The following is a 15,818-nucleotide window of genomic DNA, read 5'->3' as shown; positions in this document are numbered from 1 at the left end:
AACCATTTTTAAAACTGAAGACTACTCCTTTGGCACCAAGTCATGCAAACTGCTGCTCTCTTGATATACGCACTTCTGAACTCACAAATTTGCTCATTTCAGCTTTGTCGAGGGTCAACGACATTCCTGCCAAATCGCTAATATTAGTGGTACGAGCGCCCTCTGGTGGTCCGAATGTGCAGCTACGGAGCAATATTTGTCGACGGCCGGGTCAACGACATTCCTGCCAAATCGCTATTATTAGTGGTACGAGCGCCCTCTGATGGTCCGAATGTGCAGCTACGGAGCAATATTTGTGGCTCGAAATACGCATTTATCGTTTTAGTGACAATAATTGCCCCATTAACGTTTTTGCGAACTTTGAAAAAAACGATGGACAAGAAAGAATCACTTCGTCCGCACAGTCTTGCACACCGTTGCTCACTGAAATATTGTCTTAACATTTACTGGCGTCATTGATCATGTTTGTCCACTAGAGGGAGGTATAAAACAAAAAAACAGGCGTGTGATTTATGGCGTGATGCTTTATGGATCAAAAATTTGAGTTGGTAATTTGAGTTACTTTTAAATGTCTTAATTTTTTTGTAAATGCTTTTAAGTGTTGTTTGTGTTAACGACGTTGAGTTAACTTGTGTGCATTGCCTTTCCAAAAGTAATATCCACTTGCCAAAAGAGACACGCCCTCCTCGCCAATGGAGCAACGCCTCTGTTAGAACCCAGAAGACAACCCTCCTCCTTCAAGTAGCAACATGAAGTAGTGTGAAGTCAAGGATTTTTTTAAAAGCATTTTGAAAGAGCAATGGCGGAAGCTAAAAACATTTCTCAGATTATTTCTCAGATCTTCGAAGAGGTGCCAACGGCCAGGAAGAACCTGATTGAGAACCACAGCAACCTGCAGCAAGTGGCAGACTACTGCGAAAACAACTACCTGCAGGTGACAAATGACCTTCAACCACACGTCAAATATGGATGAAAAATGCATATGATATGATGCTTGGTTTTGAAGAAGACTGCCAGCTGCAATACTATACAACAATATACCGGTAATTAAATGCCAAATGATTAAACACGTGTGTGTGTGTGTGTGTGTGTCTGTGTGAAATTCTGCAGGCAGATGAGCCAACAAAAGCTTTTGAGGAGGCCAAAGCTTTGGCCACACAGGCTTTGGCCAGTGTCACCTATCAAATCAACAGCGTGGCCACTCTGCTGCTCCGACTGCTTGACTCTCAGGCCATTCAAATCAAGAAAATTGAGTCCTCCATCAACCTCATGTCACTAGTGAGGAGTGGCGTCGGCCTTTGAAAACTCAGTTTTTTTTATACCTAAGTATCGGTACTTTATTTTTACCAAATGTTTTTCCCCCCTTTGATCCAGGCAGCTTCTATCCACTACGAGAAGGTAGCCAGGAGAGAGATCAGTATCTTCACGACATCGAAAAACAACACGCACGCCAAGCTTGTGGCTCCGCCCACTTCAGGCAGGGAGCTAGAGAGAAGCTATCCACGAGTACCCATATCGTACTCCAGCTTGGACGCCATTGGACACTGTTTCCAGGTAACCTTCAAGGTCACACGGTGAGTGCCATGCGCTGACTGTAAAGAGTAAAACAATGTCAGCCTCCCTCCACCCCCAACAGGTCTCACTGGAGCCCCCCAGAAACAGGACAGGGACCACCGACAGCACGGAAAGCCATGCAGATGCTCCTGTGTACGTCAACAACTTTTTTTTTAAGTTTGGAAATTGTCTTTGGGTTTGTGTAGTTTCAACAGCAACAGGGTCCTTAAAAGGAAGCAAACACAGAAAATCCTACTGGAACACTTGAAATGTATTTAAGATCAATGTTGACCTATAATAACTGACGCAATACGGATTTCACCATGCATTGCAAAAAAAATGAATCAATTTTCAATCAATAGAAAATAAAAACAGACAATAGTTGATTTTATTTATGAAATAAACATTTATTTCTCATTTTTCGTCAATGATTTGGGTGTAGCTCCAACCAAGGCATGGCTGTGCCGATGCCATCAGTCCCCACCTTGCCTGCTGACGCCAACCTCACTGACGACCTCCCTCCTCCTCCACCTCAAGCTACAATCGACACCCTTTCATCTGCTCCTCCTCCACCCCCACCACCTCCTCCTCCTACCATGATGGACATTGGCCTGCCCCCTCCACCTTCCATGACCTCGCCAACATGTCCGCCGCCACCTCCTTTGCCGCCACCAAACAACCTCAACTCACCCGTTTCACTTCCCCCTCCGCCACCTCTACCTGCAGAAACTGCTCCTCTTCCTTCACCGCCCCCTCCACCTCATTTTGCAGGTGGTCCCCCACTTCCTCCTCCTCCACCACCACCACCTCCTCCTCCTACCATGATGGACATTGGCTTGCCCCCTCCACCTTCGATGACCTCGCCAACATGTCCGCCGCCACCTCCTTTGCCGCCACCAAACAACCTCAACTCACCCGTTTCACTTCCCCCTCCACCTCCTCTACCTACAGAAACTGCTCCTCTTCCTTCACCGCCCCCTCCTCCTCATTTTGCAGGTGGTCCCCCACTTCCTCCACCTCCTCCGCCTCTACCTTGAGCTGTCGCAGGAGCTGCCTCACCTCCTCGTCCATCTTTGCCTCCACCTGTTGTGACAGCTGCTACTCTTCCTCCGCCTCCTCCACCGCCACCACCACCCACTGGTACTTCAAGTAGTGTGCCACCACCTCAGCCCCCCCCCCCCCCCCCCACCTCTGCTACATTAACATCCATCCATTGATTTTTTTTTTTTTTGTCCCAGCTGACCAGGCATGTATCTTTTTTGCACTGCGGGAGGAAGCTGAATTTTGGCAAAAGGGCAAAACGAGACATCAGGGATTACTGTTATATATAGTATGCTAATCATACATTAAACTTTATGCATGGAGTCGTCGTGCACATTTCTTGCCTGTTAAGATAGTATATTTTTTATTTTATCTGTCCCATGTACTGTCATGTACCTGTTCTATAGAGCAGCAGCAGAGCAACTGTCAACATGTTTCAACACTTGCCTCACAACATTCCAAAGAAACAAGCTCAAACATGGATTCTCACTTTTCCCTTGTTCATCTCCGAACCTTTTCCTGAGTAGGTCTCTTGTGTTTTCTGCCAGGCAGGGACTGAACCACAAGGGGAAATGGTCATTATCATTCTAATAGTTTAAAAAGATGTTTGCATTCTTTTCAGGTAGCCCTAAAATGTCAGCGAATGGCTGATCCGAAGGTGCCCCAACACGGAGTTTGCCAAAATTCTGTAAAGCGTTTCATTACAGCTGTTTTGTAAGGGCTGTGGAAATTAATATGTATTGTATTGTGTGCAATTACTGCAAACTCACTTACTCGTTTAGATAAAGACATGTTTTTCAAATTGTCTTGATGGCAAACGACATGTCTTCCGTTTCATATTCATCTCCTGTTCACGCAAATGGACAGTAGGGGGCGGTATTGACCAAGGCGATCCAATCCACCAAGAATAAGAAGAAGAACAAGAACGGTGCCACATCCGGTTCAACGAGCAAGTTCTTCCGCTGACTACAAGCCCGGCTCTCAGTGAGTAATTTTAACATTTTAAACTGACTCTTCGCCGTTTATCTGTAAATGTATTTACGTGTATGATTTAGCAGCATAATTACGACACGTTGCTCCTCTAATTTGTTGATTGTTACTAAGTCATGGAAGTTATCGTAAAACACAACTACGGTGGCCAGTTCACAAATGAAGGCAGATTTGTCTGCAAACTATTCCCACAAATGCATCCGTGACTTTATTGCAATTGTTTTTCGAAATAGATTTGTGGGTTTCTTAAAATAAGTATTGATAATGTCCACAAATATAATCGTCATTTGAAGAATAACACAAATCATAACAAAAACCGACCCAAAAAAAATTCTCTTTGTGGAGGGGGGGACAGTATGACTTCACACTTTTGTTTTTCTTTCTGCCTTATTAGATCGAAGAGTCGACTGGGCCAAAGGTGCAGCCGACAGACTCGGAGGACATGCTGAAGGGAGCCCAACCTGCATTTGAACACATGTGAGTATTGAGCCTTGTGTGCTTGGAGAGCTGATGTCACGTCCCACCACAAGGTGGAGGTGAGTGCGCCCGCCTGTCTCTCACTCAACTGAAACTTCTGCTCCGTGTACTGCACAACATTGTCAACTACTCATTGACAACCCAAACATCATCAAGCACTTCCCAGAAGAGTGTGATCATGATGTTGTGGAGTACACGGCACTTAGTTTTTGTCTCGGTGAGAGAAGTCGGATGTGCTCATGTCCCCCTTGGTGTGTCATCACGCATGAGCTGGTCAAGCACATGCAAGACTTGGGCTGCTCCCATCTCGGGCCTGTCGTCAGTGTTTTGTGTGGGCCAGTTCAAGTTGCACACACACAACAGTGACTGGTAAAATGCTTTCACATTGTCCTGTTTGCCTTTCTGTATAATAAATTGTTCAACTAGAATTCGAGTCTTTGTCTTACATGACTAAGTCCATCCTCAACTCACTCAAAGCCTTTCATGCTGAGTGGCCACTGCAGCTGAAGACTCAAGTCTTGAGGAGAGGGTTGCACATCACTTGTATGCCCACAAGTGTAACACTGCTGTCCCGTTAGTCTCCACATAACTCGAAACTCCAAGAATTGAGCTTTTGGGTCATGTGAAACTGACGGGAACAGTGAAAAGACTGTCTGGTGTGACCGAAGTGAGGCTCTCACCTTGAAACTCAAGTGGGACTTCGAAAAATTTCTGCAAAGTTCGCCCAAACCACGCCCAATTTGGCAACCACCAATCACGGCGAGGTCCTCATTTGCATAGCCAATCAGAACACGGAGATTTGCATAACCACGCCTGCTTTCTGGTATCCAGTCAATCAGAATGTTCCAAATTTGCATATCCATGCCCCCAAAAGGTTCAGCCAATCAGAATGCACCTAATTTGCATATCCACGCCCTCCTCTCCACCTATCACAGCATGTTATTGCCATGCTCCACCCACTTCCACATTCAGGCAATCATGAGCCGCCATTCCATGTTTGCCACACCCACTTTCTTCAAATTTCTTCCCAGAAAAAAAAATCCAGAAAATTTTGAAAAAATTTTGAAAAAAGAATTTTTGAAAAAATGTTTTAAGCTATATTTTTGTTATGTATTTAGGAATGAAGTTGAGAGTTTGTGTTCTTTGTAATCAAGCTTTATTTCTTTTGCAGAACAGACAATCACAAAGCAGAGGAAAAAGTTGCAAGTTGGATGGCAGTCTGCTCGTCGCTAGGTGGCGAAGTGGTCGGCTCGTGAGTAGAACGTCGGACAAGTGCGCCGACCTGAGAAGAAAGACATCCGTGAGTTACACGCAAGTCAATGTCTTGTGCAGACAAAGATGTTTTTGGCATGAAACTTACCAGCGAGAGAGACAAGTTGTTGGGTCTTTTGTGCAGGAATCTGATCATGTTGACTGCTGCCTGAAGAGGACAAAAAAAAAAAGTCTTCAACACTGCGGAAAACATGCTTGTTGGAATGAATTGAGCCTTCTTACTGGAATCTTCTGCCGCAACACTTGGTCCAGCATGATCAGCACCAACAGGCCAAGCCGCTACTGGTCCAGTGACTCATCCAAGGTGGTCAAACCTGCCAATGTCACAAACAAGGCTCGTCAACCCCTTTTTGTACATTTGAACAGTAACGTTGAAAATGGAGGCAGCGGTGAGGACCTGCTACAAGCTTGTCGCATTTGTCCCTTTGCCCAGCAGGCAGAGGGTCTGTTTGGAAGCTGCACTGCATGCAATATGAAAGAAAGGTGAGCGTGCTCAAAAATTCAATGTGCTGTGCTTTTTCGTTTGTAGCTTCTGTCACCTGACGGCATGCATGACATCAGGTGGATCGTGACGCCACGTTTCCCCGAGGGCCTGCACCGCCTCCAACCAACAGTTCCAGGACTGATTGGAATTTTGCGACAGGCCCAAACCTTGAGGACGACTCGACTTTACAACGTGGTTCTTCAGCACCACCTGGTGGATAAGAGCGGGACAAACGCAGTGTTGAGTGTCACTCTCCCGCCCGTTTCCTCCCCTGGTGCAACACCTGATTCAAATGATCAGATCATCAGCAAGGTCGTTGAAAGCTGGACAGCAGATCTGATCATTTGTCTTAGTGTGCCAGAGAGCAAGAAAGGAGCCCTGCCACAGGTGCGCCGGCTCACCCAACTCTCAATTTTTTTTCAAATTTCTGGATTTGACACCTGTGCTCAATTATGTGCTTTCGTAATTACGAGTACTCGCACATGTGCACCTCTATAAGAGTTGGCTTCACTTGTGAAGAGAGCAGAGCTGGACGCTTCGACAGCACAGTGGCCTGAAAGACACGGAAACGTTAGCTCTTGACTCTTTAATATTCAAGCCTTCCAAGCGTGTGACTGGGCACCGCAATATTTGGAAGACCCAAACGCCACAGGATGGCAGCCATTTTGAGTGTCATTCTGTCGAGGTGAGCCTGCGCAGACAGAAATGAGAATCGACACATTTGGGATTTAGTCTGATATGTATTCAAAAGTGGCAGTTTTACCTTGTTGCAGTCGATTTGGCCATTCTGTAGAAGATGCAACGCCTGTGGATAGAAAAGGGACAAATTAGTTGGGCTTGCTCCAAATGGTTCACAATTTAAATTGCACAGTGGAACGCACAGCAAGTGTGCCATTTTAGACGCGATTTGAAGATTTGTACCTGTGAACAGAAAAGGCACAATTAGTATGCACAAATGCATATTCGGTTTAATTGTGAATTTAGAAATGAGTTTTGTCTACTTACCCTCTCGGCGAACGTAGCTTTCCTAGAAAGTTGGAGAAAAAAGCATTTGTTCCAAGGTCGCAGGAGAAGTTAATTGCAATGCTCGAGCAAACATTTTTGCTTTGCATGTTTGCCAGGTGCGAGCACGTTGAACGTGCTGCTTTCCATTCAAAGTGAGGAAATGTGTTTTAAAAGGCTATTAAAGAGTAAAAAGTCACCTTGTTGGGCTTCTGCGTGATCTTGTGGAATGGCGTGCGGAGCAGGAGCAGCGTGAGGCCGAGCGGGGGCTATCGAAGGTGAGAAAGAATGATTGCCCCGTTGGCGCCGTTTAAATAGGTTTCGGGTGGTGACATCACTTCCGGGAAGGCCCAAAAAAAATAATAATAATAATCTAAAGGAGTAAGCGAAGACCCGGACTTGAACCAGAGTAAACCAGTTGGGACTCCCATTCGTATACCATTAGGCCATTGTCTGACACTACCACCTGCTGCTTTTACATGTATATAACAGGAAAGGTAAATGTCAAGGTGGAAAAAAAGTGTTACGTGCCGACACCCGGGCTCGAACTTGAATTCACCAGTTGGGGCTTTCAGTCGTTTACCATTCGGCTATAGACTGACAGTAGTAACTGCTGCTTTTACATGTATAATTATTGTTACCAGATACTGAATCGTTTAAAGTGTAAGATCATCTAAATACGACCAACAAAATAGCTACCAAAGTTATCTGCGTGGTTGAATGGACAAAGACTTGACGTGCCCCCCGGGTAACCCGGGTTCGATTCTTGCTCAATTTATCAATGTAGCAGACTGTGGGGCTCGAACCCACGTCGCCTGCCTACGACACGTCCTCTTTTACCATTAGGCCATTCTGCCGCGAAAATTTCGAAAAAATATATATAATCATAGGGCAAAACCGACACGTGAGCTGAGCTGGTTAGCATCACTTGTGGAGTGATTGAGTGCCCTCTTGTGTTCTAAACTTCACCCCTCAACTTCGTGACAGCACTCAAACCTAACCCATAAGCCCTCAACCTCACCAGTTTCTCCCCTCCGCTCCCTTCATCATGCCATCCTGAGATCAGGAGAGGGAGTTTGCAAAGCCAACTTGCTTTGAATTTGAAGACGAGCATCACAAAGAGATAGTGTCGTTTTGTTTATTTGCTTTATTGGCGATCGAAAATAAAGTGCTTGAATAAAACACAAGTTTCTTGTCTGCTTCAGTCACAAAAGAATCATGGTGAAAACAAACTTCATTTAATATTGGGGAGGAAACATGAGACGACTTTCTGCAGGGCCCCAATACACGCCCCCCCCCCCTCATAGTCACTGTCTCTGGGAATATACACCAATCAACATGTTTCCCCCACCAACTCCAAAACAAAGTTTACCGAACTACGAAAATGCATCAATGGGAGGGCTGTGTGTCGTTTGACGGGGAGAAGATAATTAGCTAAAATTCTGGAAAGCGCTTTATTGCAGCCGTTGTGTCAGCGCTGTAGACATCAAGAAGTATTTGTATAAAATTACCGCATGCTAATCTTATTTGAATATGTTCCAAATTTCTTTGCGCATGCCCACCGATGATTTTGCTGGCCTTAAGAAAAATATACATTTAAACTACACTTTTTTTTTTTTTTTTTTTGCTGGGGCCTGTGGTCCACTGGTTGGTTCATCGACTTCTCAGTGCAGGGTTCGATTCCGGCTCTGGCCTTCCCATGTGGAGTTTGCATGTTTGCGGCGGGGGTTTCCTCCAGGTCCTCCTCTTTCCTCCCACTTTCCCAAAACATGCAAGGCAGGTTAATGGTTTGTGATCATAGTTTTAAAAACAGCTTTCTATACGTGGTTGTGATTTTAAAAAGGCTTCACTATACATGGTCATGTTTTTTTAAAAAGGACTTACAATATGACAAGATTTAATAAACATGTTTGTCTCTTTCTTCACATGTGATTTCCATGTTGACTGGTCGTGATATCATTGCACTATTTTCCAATTCAATCGCATGAGTGAAATCATCTTTTGATATGAACCCATCGCCGTCTTCCTGATGGGTCCCAACATCCAAAAAGGCAACTTCTGTGTGGCGAAAAGAGGTTTCAGAACTTGCACCAGACCGACCGTTCTTATCACAGGTGACAATTTACACGCGCGTGTGTGCTTTGGCGACGTTGAAATTCATTGGCGAGGTCCTAACGGAGAATACTCATCACTGACAGCTGGATGCTAAAGTTGGGACTCAATCTGGGTCACGCGGCAATTCCAAGTGGGACTTCAGGTGAAGCCAACACAGAGATCAAAATAGTCTGTATCAAGTCCACGCGAGCTCCCAAATCACAGATAGATATTAAGTCCCTCTGACAAGGAGGTCAAATTTTTTTTCAGAAGGGGAAATGACAGCCTCTGCTATCGCCAGCTGAACAAAATCCCTCAGAGCACCGTTGCAGTCTGACGGCTCAGTGTCACGCTGGAAAGAAAAGAAATACAAATAACTCAATGCTTGGAACAGTCCGTCCGCAAGGCTACCTTAGCAGAAGCTGATGCTTCCCGCAGACGCGTAGTAGCCCGTGCAGTCGGCTGAATATCGTTGCGACAGTGACACCCGGTTCAGATCCAGTTCTCCAAAATGATAAGATCCAAACGTCTGCATTCAAAAACAAAACACACACAACAAGAAAGGGCTTTGACTCCCTTAATGTGGATTTAAGATGTAAATGAAATGTGTGACTGCGTGTTGCTCTAACCTTTAATAGATTTCTGGCATCAAACGCCTCTCGTTCGTTCGGGCCTTGTCTTGACAAACCGCTGGCGTCTTCCGCTGGGAGAAAAAAAAAAAAAAAGCAAATTGGGAAAGAGGAGTTTCATACCATCACGGTGTCTTGGGATCAATTTGTCTTGCTCATATGATGATGTAGTGGGCAGGAAAAAAAAAACAAAGGTTATTTCAAGGCTATAATTGGAGTTGATCACATGCTGGTTGGTCAACATGCCGCGTTAAGAAATGCTTGGGAACGTTGGAGGCTGAGGACGGCTTGATCCCAGGTCAAAATGAATCGAGTCTTTGTCAGGACTTGGAAAACATGCTGTGGGTGTCAACAGAGCTTGCGCATGCCACAGGAATTTGTTGTCCGACGGCCATGTGTGTCGACATCGCAGCTCGACTTGGCTCCGGTGAAACATGCTCAACATGTTGACTTTTTTTTTTGTACCTCTGCCTAATGCAAAAAAAAACAACGCAGGAAATGAACACTTACATACTTTGGCCCCTCACAAATGGCAAGATCTTTTTTGTTGTTGCTTTTTCACTTTTAGTCACGATCAAAGAACTTTTCATATCGTGTCAAAGTATATCGGTGATCAATCAAATTCATTTCAAGCAACATTTAGAGATGTCGCAAAAACGTCAAAAACTAGTGTCATTTTTTTTGGACTCGGGAGAAACCATTAAAATATCTTCAGAGAGTAGGAGACGTTTCTTTCTTTTTTGCGCTGGCCGGTGTTATCCAACACATTTTTCCATGAAAGATTGTGAAGAAGATTTTTGATCAGCGATTTGGAAATTTCAAAGATACCTCGATGGCATCCTGGGACTCATATGACCTCCTAACAATAAATCAAATCTAAAACTTGTCCTCACCCTTTGTGTGGCACTGCCATGTTTACACACCTGTTGTGTCTTTTCTGAACCGGGTGTTCATCACGGTGCCGTGTAGCTTGACTCTGTCCCACTCTCTTGCCATCTGTCCCACGGAGACAAAATATTCCACCAGACGATCCGCAATCACCTGCAATCTGTACCGCAACCATCGTGCTGTCAATTTCAATGCCAAGAAACCGACTTTTTTTTCTGTGGTTCTCTCATTACTTATCGGATCCATCCGTCACGTTGACTTTAGCGTACAAGACGTCCACCATGGCTGGGTCGTCGTTCATATACTCGATGCTTGCCACCTGTAAAGGCAACGGCTTCCCTCCAGTGATGTCCCTGAAAGAAAAATTGAGGGCTTTTATTTTTTTTATTTGTATTTATTAAAGCGCTATCCAAATGAACAACATACCTGATAAAGTTTTGACACTCCTGGAGATGCCCGCAAGCTTTCCTCACTTCCGACTCGTCCAACAGCGTGAGGGTGCCGATAGTCAGGTGAAGCTTTGCCGGGTTCTGAAAGATGCTTTCATCTAGTCCGTGATCCTACACGTTGAAAAAAATATCAATAAAATACAGAAACTGTCTGAAAAGGTGCGCTGCATGTTTTTGGTACCTGTGAACATTGCTCCAAGACATCGTCTTTAAACCTCAAGAATCCCTCTTGGATTTTGGGGTCATTGAGGGGGAATGACAAGAAGTGCGTGAAAGGCTGCTTCTTCCGGAAATTGTCAACAAGGACCTCGATTCTCGTGATGGCGGAGGAGACCGCAGATTTGTGTGGCCCTGTGATGACTGTGAGGTAAGGGGAAACAAAAACATACACATTTATTACTTTTAGACTTTGTGCTCAACAAGTGGCCCAAGTAACAAGAGCACTATGTGGGGCTGGCCCAAGCAGGAGCAAGGATGAACAGTGGCTCACTTCCATATAACATGGCCGGCCTCTCAAAACAGGCTCATTTCCAGTGAGACTCCAATAATTGTTGTACCTATCTGTCCTTCCATCCCTTGCTTGGGGATGTTAATCGACGTCTTTGTGTCCGACTCCAGGCGCTTACGCGTTTCACCCTTTTTCCCAATGATGTATCTGTCAAAAAAAGACAAACCACAAAGGTGCATATTTGCCACAGAACTACATGAGCTTTCTATACTTTTGTATGACTCACTTGTACAGGACAGTTGGCACATCGATGGCACAACGGAATCCTCTCTCAGTTTGTTCAATCAGGTGAGTATCACAAGTGTCCTCTGCTTCGAATTCCTCGCTCTCTGCACCAAAAGTAATCATTTGTATCATTACTTGGTGGACCACAAAATTGACTATTCATTTCGATCAATTTTGATTCAAAACTTTATATTGCCTGTGACAACTTACCAAGTGGTCCCATGTAGGCGAAATCTTCCTCCTCCTCATTCTGTTCTTCTTGAACGAAGTTTCTTCGGTATATTCTGCCATTTATATTAATTAGAGGAGGGCGTAAAACGTCCATGTTATCAACGAGAAGCCGCGAACAATATCGAAGAGCGATCCAATCCAAATTCTTAAGTTCTTCAATTGCTTGTGCTCGTCAACACACGACTAGCTTAGCTTGTAGACTTTCTGTACAGTATATACAACTCAGACAAGAATATAGATTCCGCCTTGGCGCTTACTCGTACGTCAGCGTCGCCGCCATATTAAATGTGTCCTAGCTTAGCTCCACTCTGGCTTTGCGTTCAGTCATTTGCCGTAAACAGTCGTTTTTGTCGTAAAGCGCAAACAAGGTCTCTGACTCTGTTCATATAGACAAACGGCAGCATCAGCTGGGCGAATTCATCATCAGTTTTCACGTTATCACGTGCATTGGCGGTATGTAACTTTAAAACATGATTCAACTGCGATGTTTAACAAGGTGACAGCGTTCATTGCCATATTCTAGATCGTCCGCTTTCCTTGTTAACTATAGCTAGCTCGAGCTAACGTTTGTGTTTTCACGAGGGCCGTTTCCCTAATACTAGCGTTAGATGCAAATGCTGCTGAAGTGACAAATGCTCGTTTCTAAAAATGTCGCGCAGGTAATGGCGGCGTCTTCTTCCTCCTCCTCGGCCGGAGGCGTTAGCGGAAGCTCGGTGACGGGTTCGGGATTCAGCGCCTCCGAACTTATCCCTCCCAGGAAGGTCCTGTACACTTATCCCAAAGGAGCTGGCGAAATGATGGAAGGTATGCACTCTGTATGCATCCCGTAGTATGCACGTGACATACTGCGGGATGTATGTTAAAAAAAGTTACAAAGATTTAATGGGCGTGATCTAATACGTGACTTCAGGTGATGCAATCGGGATAGTTCGGTGAGCGGCTGGATGCGTGTTGTTGTCAACAGCAGCTCTTTGCAAATGTTCTCATTTTGTGTTTTTGGACAAATTGTTTCATTCAAAAAACGCCTGAAGCCTTATTGTTGAATGGCTCTCCTTGTCGACATGTAAGGGGGTGAGGGTACCATACTGCCCCATTTTTGTTTTCACTTTATTCAAGCAGCAGTAACTCAGGAACATGCTTGTTACACAATCATAACATTTTTAAGCCAACCCTTACCTAACGTCTTACTATGTGGTTTTGTTGGGTCCCTGTGCTGCAATTTGCCAAACGCCCTTATATTTGTTCCCCTTTGCAGACGGCTCAGACAGGTTTTTATGTGAGTCGGTATTCAGCTACCAAGTGGCATCGGCACTAAAGCAGGTCAAACACGGTACGTGACTGAAACACATGACTAAATGTATGTGGGTTTTTTTTCTTTGTTTTGCTGACTGTTGATCTCTCGGCAGATCAACAAGTTTCCCGCATGGAGAAGCTGGCAAGTCTGGTCGAGGAGCTGGAAGCGGACGAGTGGCGGTACAAGCCAATCGAACAGCTCCTGGGGTTCACGTCGTCGTAAACAAAAGCGCATACCGACACGCCTTTTGGGGTTTTGGACATCAAGGATATATATTCTTTTGTATTTTATCTAATAAAAAGTGATGGCAAAAGTACTTACTTTGTTCTTGAATATAACTACAAGTACTTGTATAAAAAAAGGATGTTGGTAAAAGCAGAAATCCTGATTCAACTCTTGTACATATATCTATATATAATGATCTGATATTTTGTATTGTCAAGGTTAATTTATTTGCCTGCATTTGTTAAAAAAATACATGGGAAGAGGACCTTGGAAAAATAATCACATTAAATCACAATCGCAATATTGAGAAAATAAATCACAATTAGATTTTTTTTTTTAAAGGTTGAACCTTACAGGAATGGATTAAAGGCATTTTAATCTGTAAAGCTGATTTCAAATAGGCGTGCTACGAGTAGCGAGCATTGTCAAGGAATGAATAACAACAATTCAAAGTACAGTCACTAAATATGTACTTTGCTACTTTCCACCAATGAATTTCACAGAAGCCATCGCAAACAATCCATTCATGCACGTAATTAAAAGAAGTACAATCTTCGGGTCAACTCCCGTTTGTTTTTGCACTCTTGACTGCACCCGTTCACACACAAACATGTTCTAGTTGAATGAGGAGTGGCGTCACAGGTCTTGTTTCAATCAGCGGACGTGCCGTGTTGACAGCGAGCAAACGCGATGTTTTGTTCCACCCAAGTGAATGAGTGTGTGTGTGTGTGTGCTGTTCTTTTTTTCTTCTTCGCAGCGAGTGGTGGGGGTGGGAGTGTACAAAATGTCCCGTCACACTTGGACAAGAGCAGTTCAGACGCTTGGCAAAGGCACGCCTCTGGATGCGGTTGGAATTTAATCCCGAGGAGGGAGTTAAAAACATCGGCGTGCTCGACAACACTTTCTAAGAAGTCGGGCGTCAGGAATTAAAAGCTCACTCTCAAGTAAATATAGTCAAGTTTGGAGTTTCAGTGCACACACACACACACACATAAAAATAATAATATACACACCTTAACGCCAAATAAAGTTCACTTACTCCAGTGGGCGGCTTTCTCGAAGAAAGCTGAAGATTTTGTGCAAACGCGCAATGCAACTTGTGCGTATTTCCCTCCACCTAAACAAAGACAACCACTACTAGGTGAAGAATAACAGACCCTAAAACATCAAAATAGTAAAACCACTACCATGCTTCACTGTCGATATGGCGTTCTTTTAGTGACGACCGGTATTGTTTTCAAGTGTTTTTACAAAATGTAGCTGGGCTAGCCTCCTGTTCTGCTTCCGCAGCCCCGACATTTGGTGAAGACAGGAGAATGGTGTCACGTGTGCTCAGTCGGCGAATACTTGCCAGAAATTCCTGCAGCTCCTCCAATGTTGTTGTCGGCGGCCTCTTTGCAGCTTCCCTAAACAGTTTTCTTCTCGTCTTGTCACCTATTTTGGAGGGACATCCAGTTCAAGGTAATAATGTCACTTGTGTCATATTTTCTCCACTTGATGATGACCATGGTCACCGTTTTATATTTAAAGCCCGGGTAAATTCCCTTTCTCTTGACTGACACCTTTACAAAGTTACATCAATCTAATGATGTGCCGTGTGCAGTATTGTGCGATGACAAAAGCCTACTAGAACAGCGCAACATGAATCGGGGCGTACATTCACATAAGTGTATATCTGCTTAAATATCTGAGTATGTATTAAAAAAAAAACACGACCACTATGAAAAGATTGACCTACATAATTGTTGGGGGGTCGCCAGTGGGCCACACCACACTGTAAAACATAAGTCCAACCCACCCTCGCCCGCCCTATTGGGACAAAGAGTGCTTTGTGGTAGTTGTCTTGTTTAAACAGCCACTCCCACTCACGTGTACTCACTAAAGTACTGCTCTCAACTTCCTCTGACACACCAACTTCCTCTTTTGCAACACAACACTATGCATGCACAACCTCCCCCTTATCCATCTCCTCTGTCGCATCTGACCCCAAACTAGTCGCCGGTCAATGGCAAGGTGCATATAGACAAACATTCACACTCACATTAACACCTGTGACACAGATTTCAAGCCTTTTACGAACCCAACATGCGTGTTTTCTGAATGTGAGAGGAAGCAGAGGTACAGGGACAACATACGAGACGCGAAACCCAAACCTCAAAAATGTGAGGCAAGCATGCAAACCACTTGACCAAGCATGCAAACCACTTGACCATCGAGCGTCCTGTGCACAGCTCATAAACAAATCAGCTGCTAGTGTCATCTTTATGGCATTGAGAGGCAGCAAAACATTTTTTTGGGAACAGTCAGGTGACGGCTGATGCAATGTCATCGGTACACATTGATATAGAACATCCTGTTTGTACAGACAGACAGAAAACATTTGCATGGAATCATTACCTGACAATTTTTTTTTGTTTCCTGAATTTAATTGCAATGTTAGTGTTCAAACTATGCA

The 15,818-nt window shown here is 44.4% G+C and overlaps 3 protein-coding genes and 3 long non-coding RNA genes across 12 annotated transcripts; 3 read left to right on the top strand and 3 right to left on the bottom strand.

Moving 5' to 3' along the window:
• Positions 1 to 6: 6 nt before the first annotated feature.
• abi3b (ABI family, member 3b) lies at positions 7 to 2,591 on the top strand. Its single transcript, XM_052072368.1, has 5 exons — positions 7 to 934; positions 1,111 to 1,278; positions 1,375 to 1,554; positions 1,637 to 1,707; positions 1,997 to 2,591. The coding sequence occupies exons 1-5, from the start codon at positions 800 to 802 to the stop codon at positions 2,589 to 2,591; spliced, it is 1,149 nt and encodes a 382-aa protein (XP_051928328.1). The 5' UTR covers positions 7 to 799.
• A 919-nt stretch (positions 2,592 to 3,510) lies between these two features.
• On the top strand, positions 3,511 to 5,745 carry LOC127603484 (uncharacterized). Of its 3 annotated transcripts, none has more exons than XR_007963064.1 (4): positions 3,511 to 3,579; positions 3,980 to 4,062; positions 5,234 to 5,362; positions 5,459 to 5,745. It is a non-coding gene; the product is annotated as an uncharacterized LOC127603484 (long non-coding RNA). The 3 variants fall into 3 exon arrangements; XR_007963065.1 differs by having other exon boundaries at positions 3,519 to 3,579; positions 5,234 to 5,334; positions 5,459 to 5,529; XR_007963063.1 differs by lacking the exon at positions 5,459 to 5,745 and having other exon boundaries at positions 3,521 to 3,579; positions 5,234 to 5,429.
• LOC127603492 (uncharacterized) lies at positions 5,196 to 5,489 on the bottom strand. Its single transcript, XR_007963076.1, has 2 exons — positions 5,423 to 5,489; positions 5,196 to 5,344 (listed from the first exon to the last, which is right to left on the bottom strand). It is a non-coding gene; the product is annotated as an uncharacterized LOC127603492 (long non-coding RNA).
• On the bottom strand, positions 5,555 to 6,216 carry LOC127603488 (uncharacterized). The gene is made up of 3 exons (XR_007963070.1): positions 5,874 to 6,216; positions 5,732 to 5,795; positions 5,555 to 5,648 (listed from the first exon to the last, which is right to left on the bottom strand). It is a non-coding gene; the product is annotated as an uncharacterized LOC127603488 (long non-coding RNA).
• A 1,850-nt stretch (positions 6,217 to 8,066) lies between these two features.
• On the bottom strand, positions 8,067 to 14,854 carry ascc1 (activating signal cointegrator 1 complex subunit 1). Of its 5 annotated transcripts, XM_052069743.1 has the most exons (11): positions 14,715 to 14,818; positions 14,377 to 14,480; positions 11,824 to 11,897; positions 11,615 to 11,717; positions 11,438 to 11,535; positions 11,062 to 11,240; positions 10,858 to 10,991; positions 10,665 to 10,784; positions 10,467 to 10,591; positions 9,544 to 9,617; positions 8,717 to 9,443 (listed from the first exon to the last, which is right to left on the bottom strand). In XM_052069743.1, the coding sequence occupies exons 3-11, from the start codon at positions 11,834 to 11,836 to the stop codon at positions 9,327 to 9,329; spliced, it is 963 nt and encodes a 320-aa protein (XP_051925703.1). In that variant the 5' UTR covers positions 11,837 to 11,897; positions 14,377 to 14,480; positions 14,715 to 14,818; the 3' UTR covers positions 8,717 to 9,326. The 5 variants fall into 5 exon arrangements, with proteins under 5 accessions (XP_051925700.1, XP_051925703.1, XP_051925702.1 ...); XM_052069740.1 differs by lacking the exons at positions 14,377 to 14,480; positions 14,715 to 14,818 and adding an exon at positions 8,067 to 8,577 and having other exon boundaries at positions 9,326 to 9,443; positions 11,824 to 12,090; XM_052069742.1 differs by lacking the exon at positions 14,377 to 14,480 and having other exon boundaries at positions 14,715 to 14,854.
• anapc16 (anaphase promoting complex subunit 16) lies at positions 12,507 to 13,454 on the top strand. The gene is made up of 3 exons (XM_052069795.1): positions 12,507 to 12,648; positions 13,100 to 13,174; positions 13,251 to 13,454. Exons 1-3 carry the CDS (start codon positions 12,507 to 12,509, stop codon positions 13,358 to 13,360), a joined length of 327 nt encoding a protein of 108 aa, XP_051925755.1. The 3' UTR covers positions 13,361 to 13,454.
• Positions 14,855 to 15,818: the final 964 nt, after the last annotated feature.

This window comes from Hippocampus zosterae, chromosome 7 (assembly GCF_025434085.1).
Source record: "Hippocampus zosterae strain Florida chromosome 7, ASM2543408v3, whole genome shotgun sequence".
Taxonomy (NCBI): domain Eukaryota; kingdom Metazoa; phylum Chordata; class Actinopteri; order Syngnathiformes; family Syngnathidae; genus Hippocampus; species Hippocampus zosterae.
The sequence above is the reverse complement of the archived record's forward strand: the minus strand, read 5'-3'. Positions and strand labels throughout refer to the sequence as shown.

What these genes read in the sequence shown, in the direction of transcription:
- abi3b (XM_052072368.1), top strand. Translation starts at nt 800, where the DNA reads ATGGCGGAAGCTAAAAACATTTCTCAGATTATTTCTCAGATCTTCGAA. An exon ending in GCGAAAACAACTACCTGCAG is followed by an intron (nt 935 to 1,110) that starts GTGACAAATGAC and finishes GAAATTCTGCAG; the next exon opens with GCAGATGAGCCAACAAAAGC. An exon ending in CCATCAACCTCATGTCACTA is followed by an intron (nt 1,279 to 1,374) that starts GTGAGGAGTGGC and finishes CCTTTGATCCAG; the next exon opens with GCAGCTTCTATCCACTACGA.
- ascc1 (XM_052069740.1), bottom strand. Translation starts at nt 11,938, where the DNA reads ATGGACGTTTTACGCCCTCCTCTAATTAATATAAATGGCAGAATATAC. An exon ending in CGCCTACATGGGACCACTTG is followed by an intron (nt 11,718 to 11,823) that starts GTAAGTTGTCAC and finishes CTTTTGGTGCAG; the next exon opens with AGAGCGAGGAATTCGAAGCA. An exon ending in AGGGATGGAAGGACAGATAG is followed by an intron (nt 11,241 to 11,437) that starts GTACAACAATTA and finishes CTTACCTCACAG; the next exon opens with TCATCACAGGGCCACACAAA.
- anapc16 (XM_052069795.1), top strand. Translation starts at nt 12,507, where the DNA reads ATGGCGGCGTCTTCTTCCTCCTCCTCGGCCGGAGGCGTTAGCGGAAGC. An exon ending in AGCTGGCGAAATGATGGAAG is followed by an intron (nt 12,649 to 13,099) that starts GTATGCACTCTG and finishes TCCCCTTTGCAG; the next exon opens with ACGGCTCAGACAGGTTTTTA. An exon ending in ACTAAAGCAGGTCAAACACG is followed by an intron (nt 13,175 to 13,250) that starts GTACGTGACTGA and finishes ATCTCTCGGCAG; the next exon opens with ATCAACAAGTTTCCCGCATG.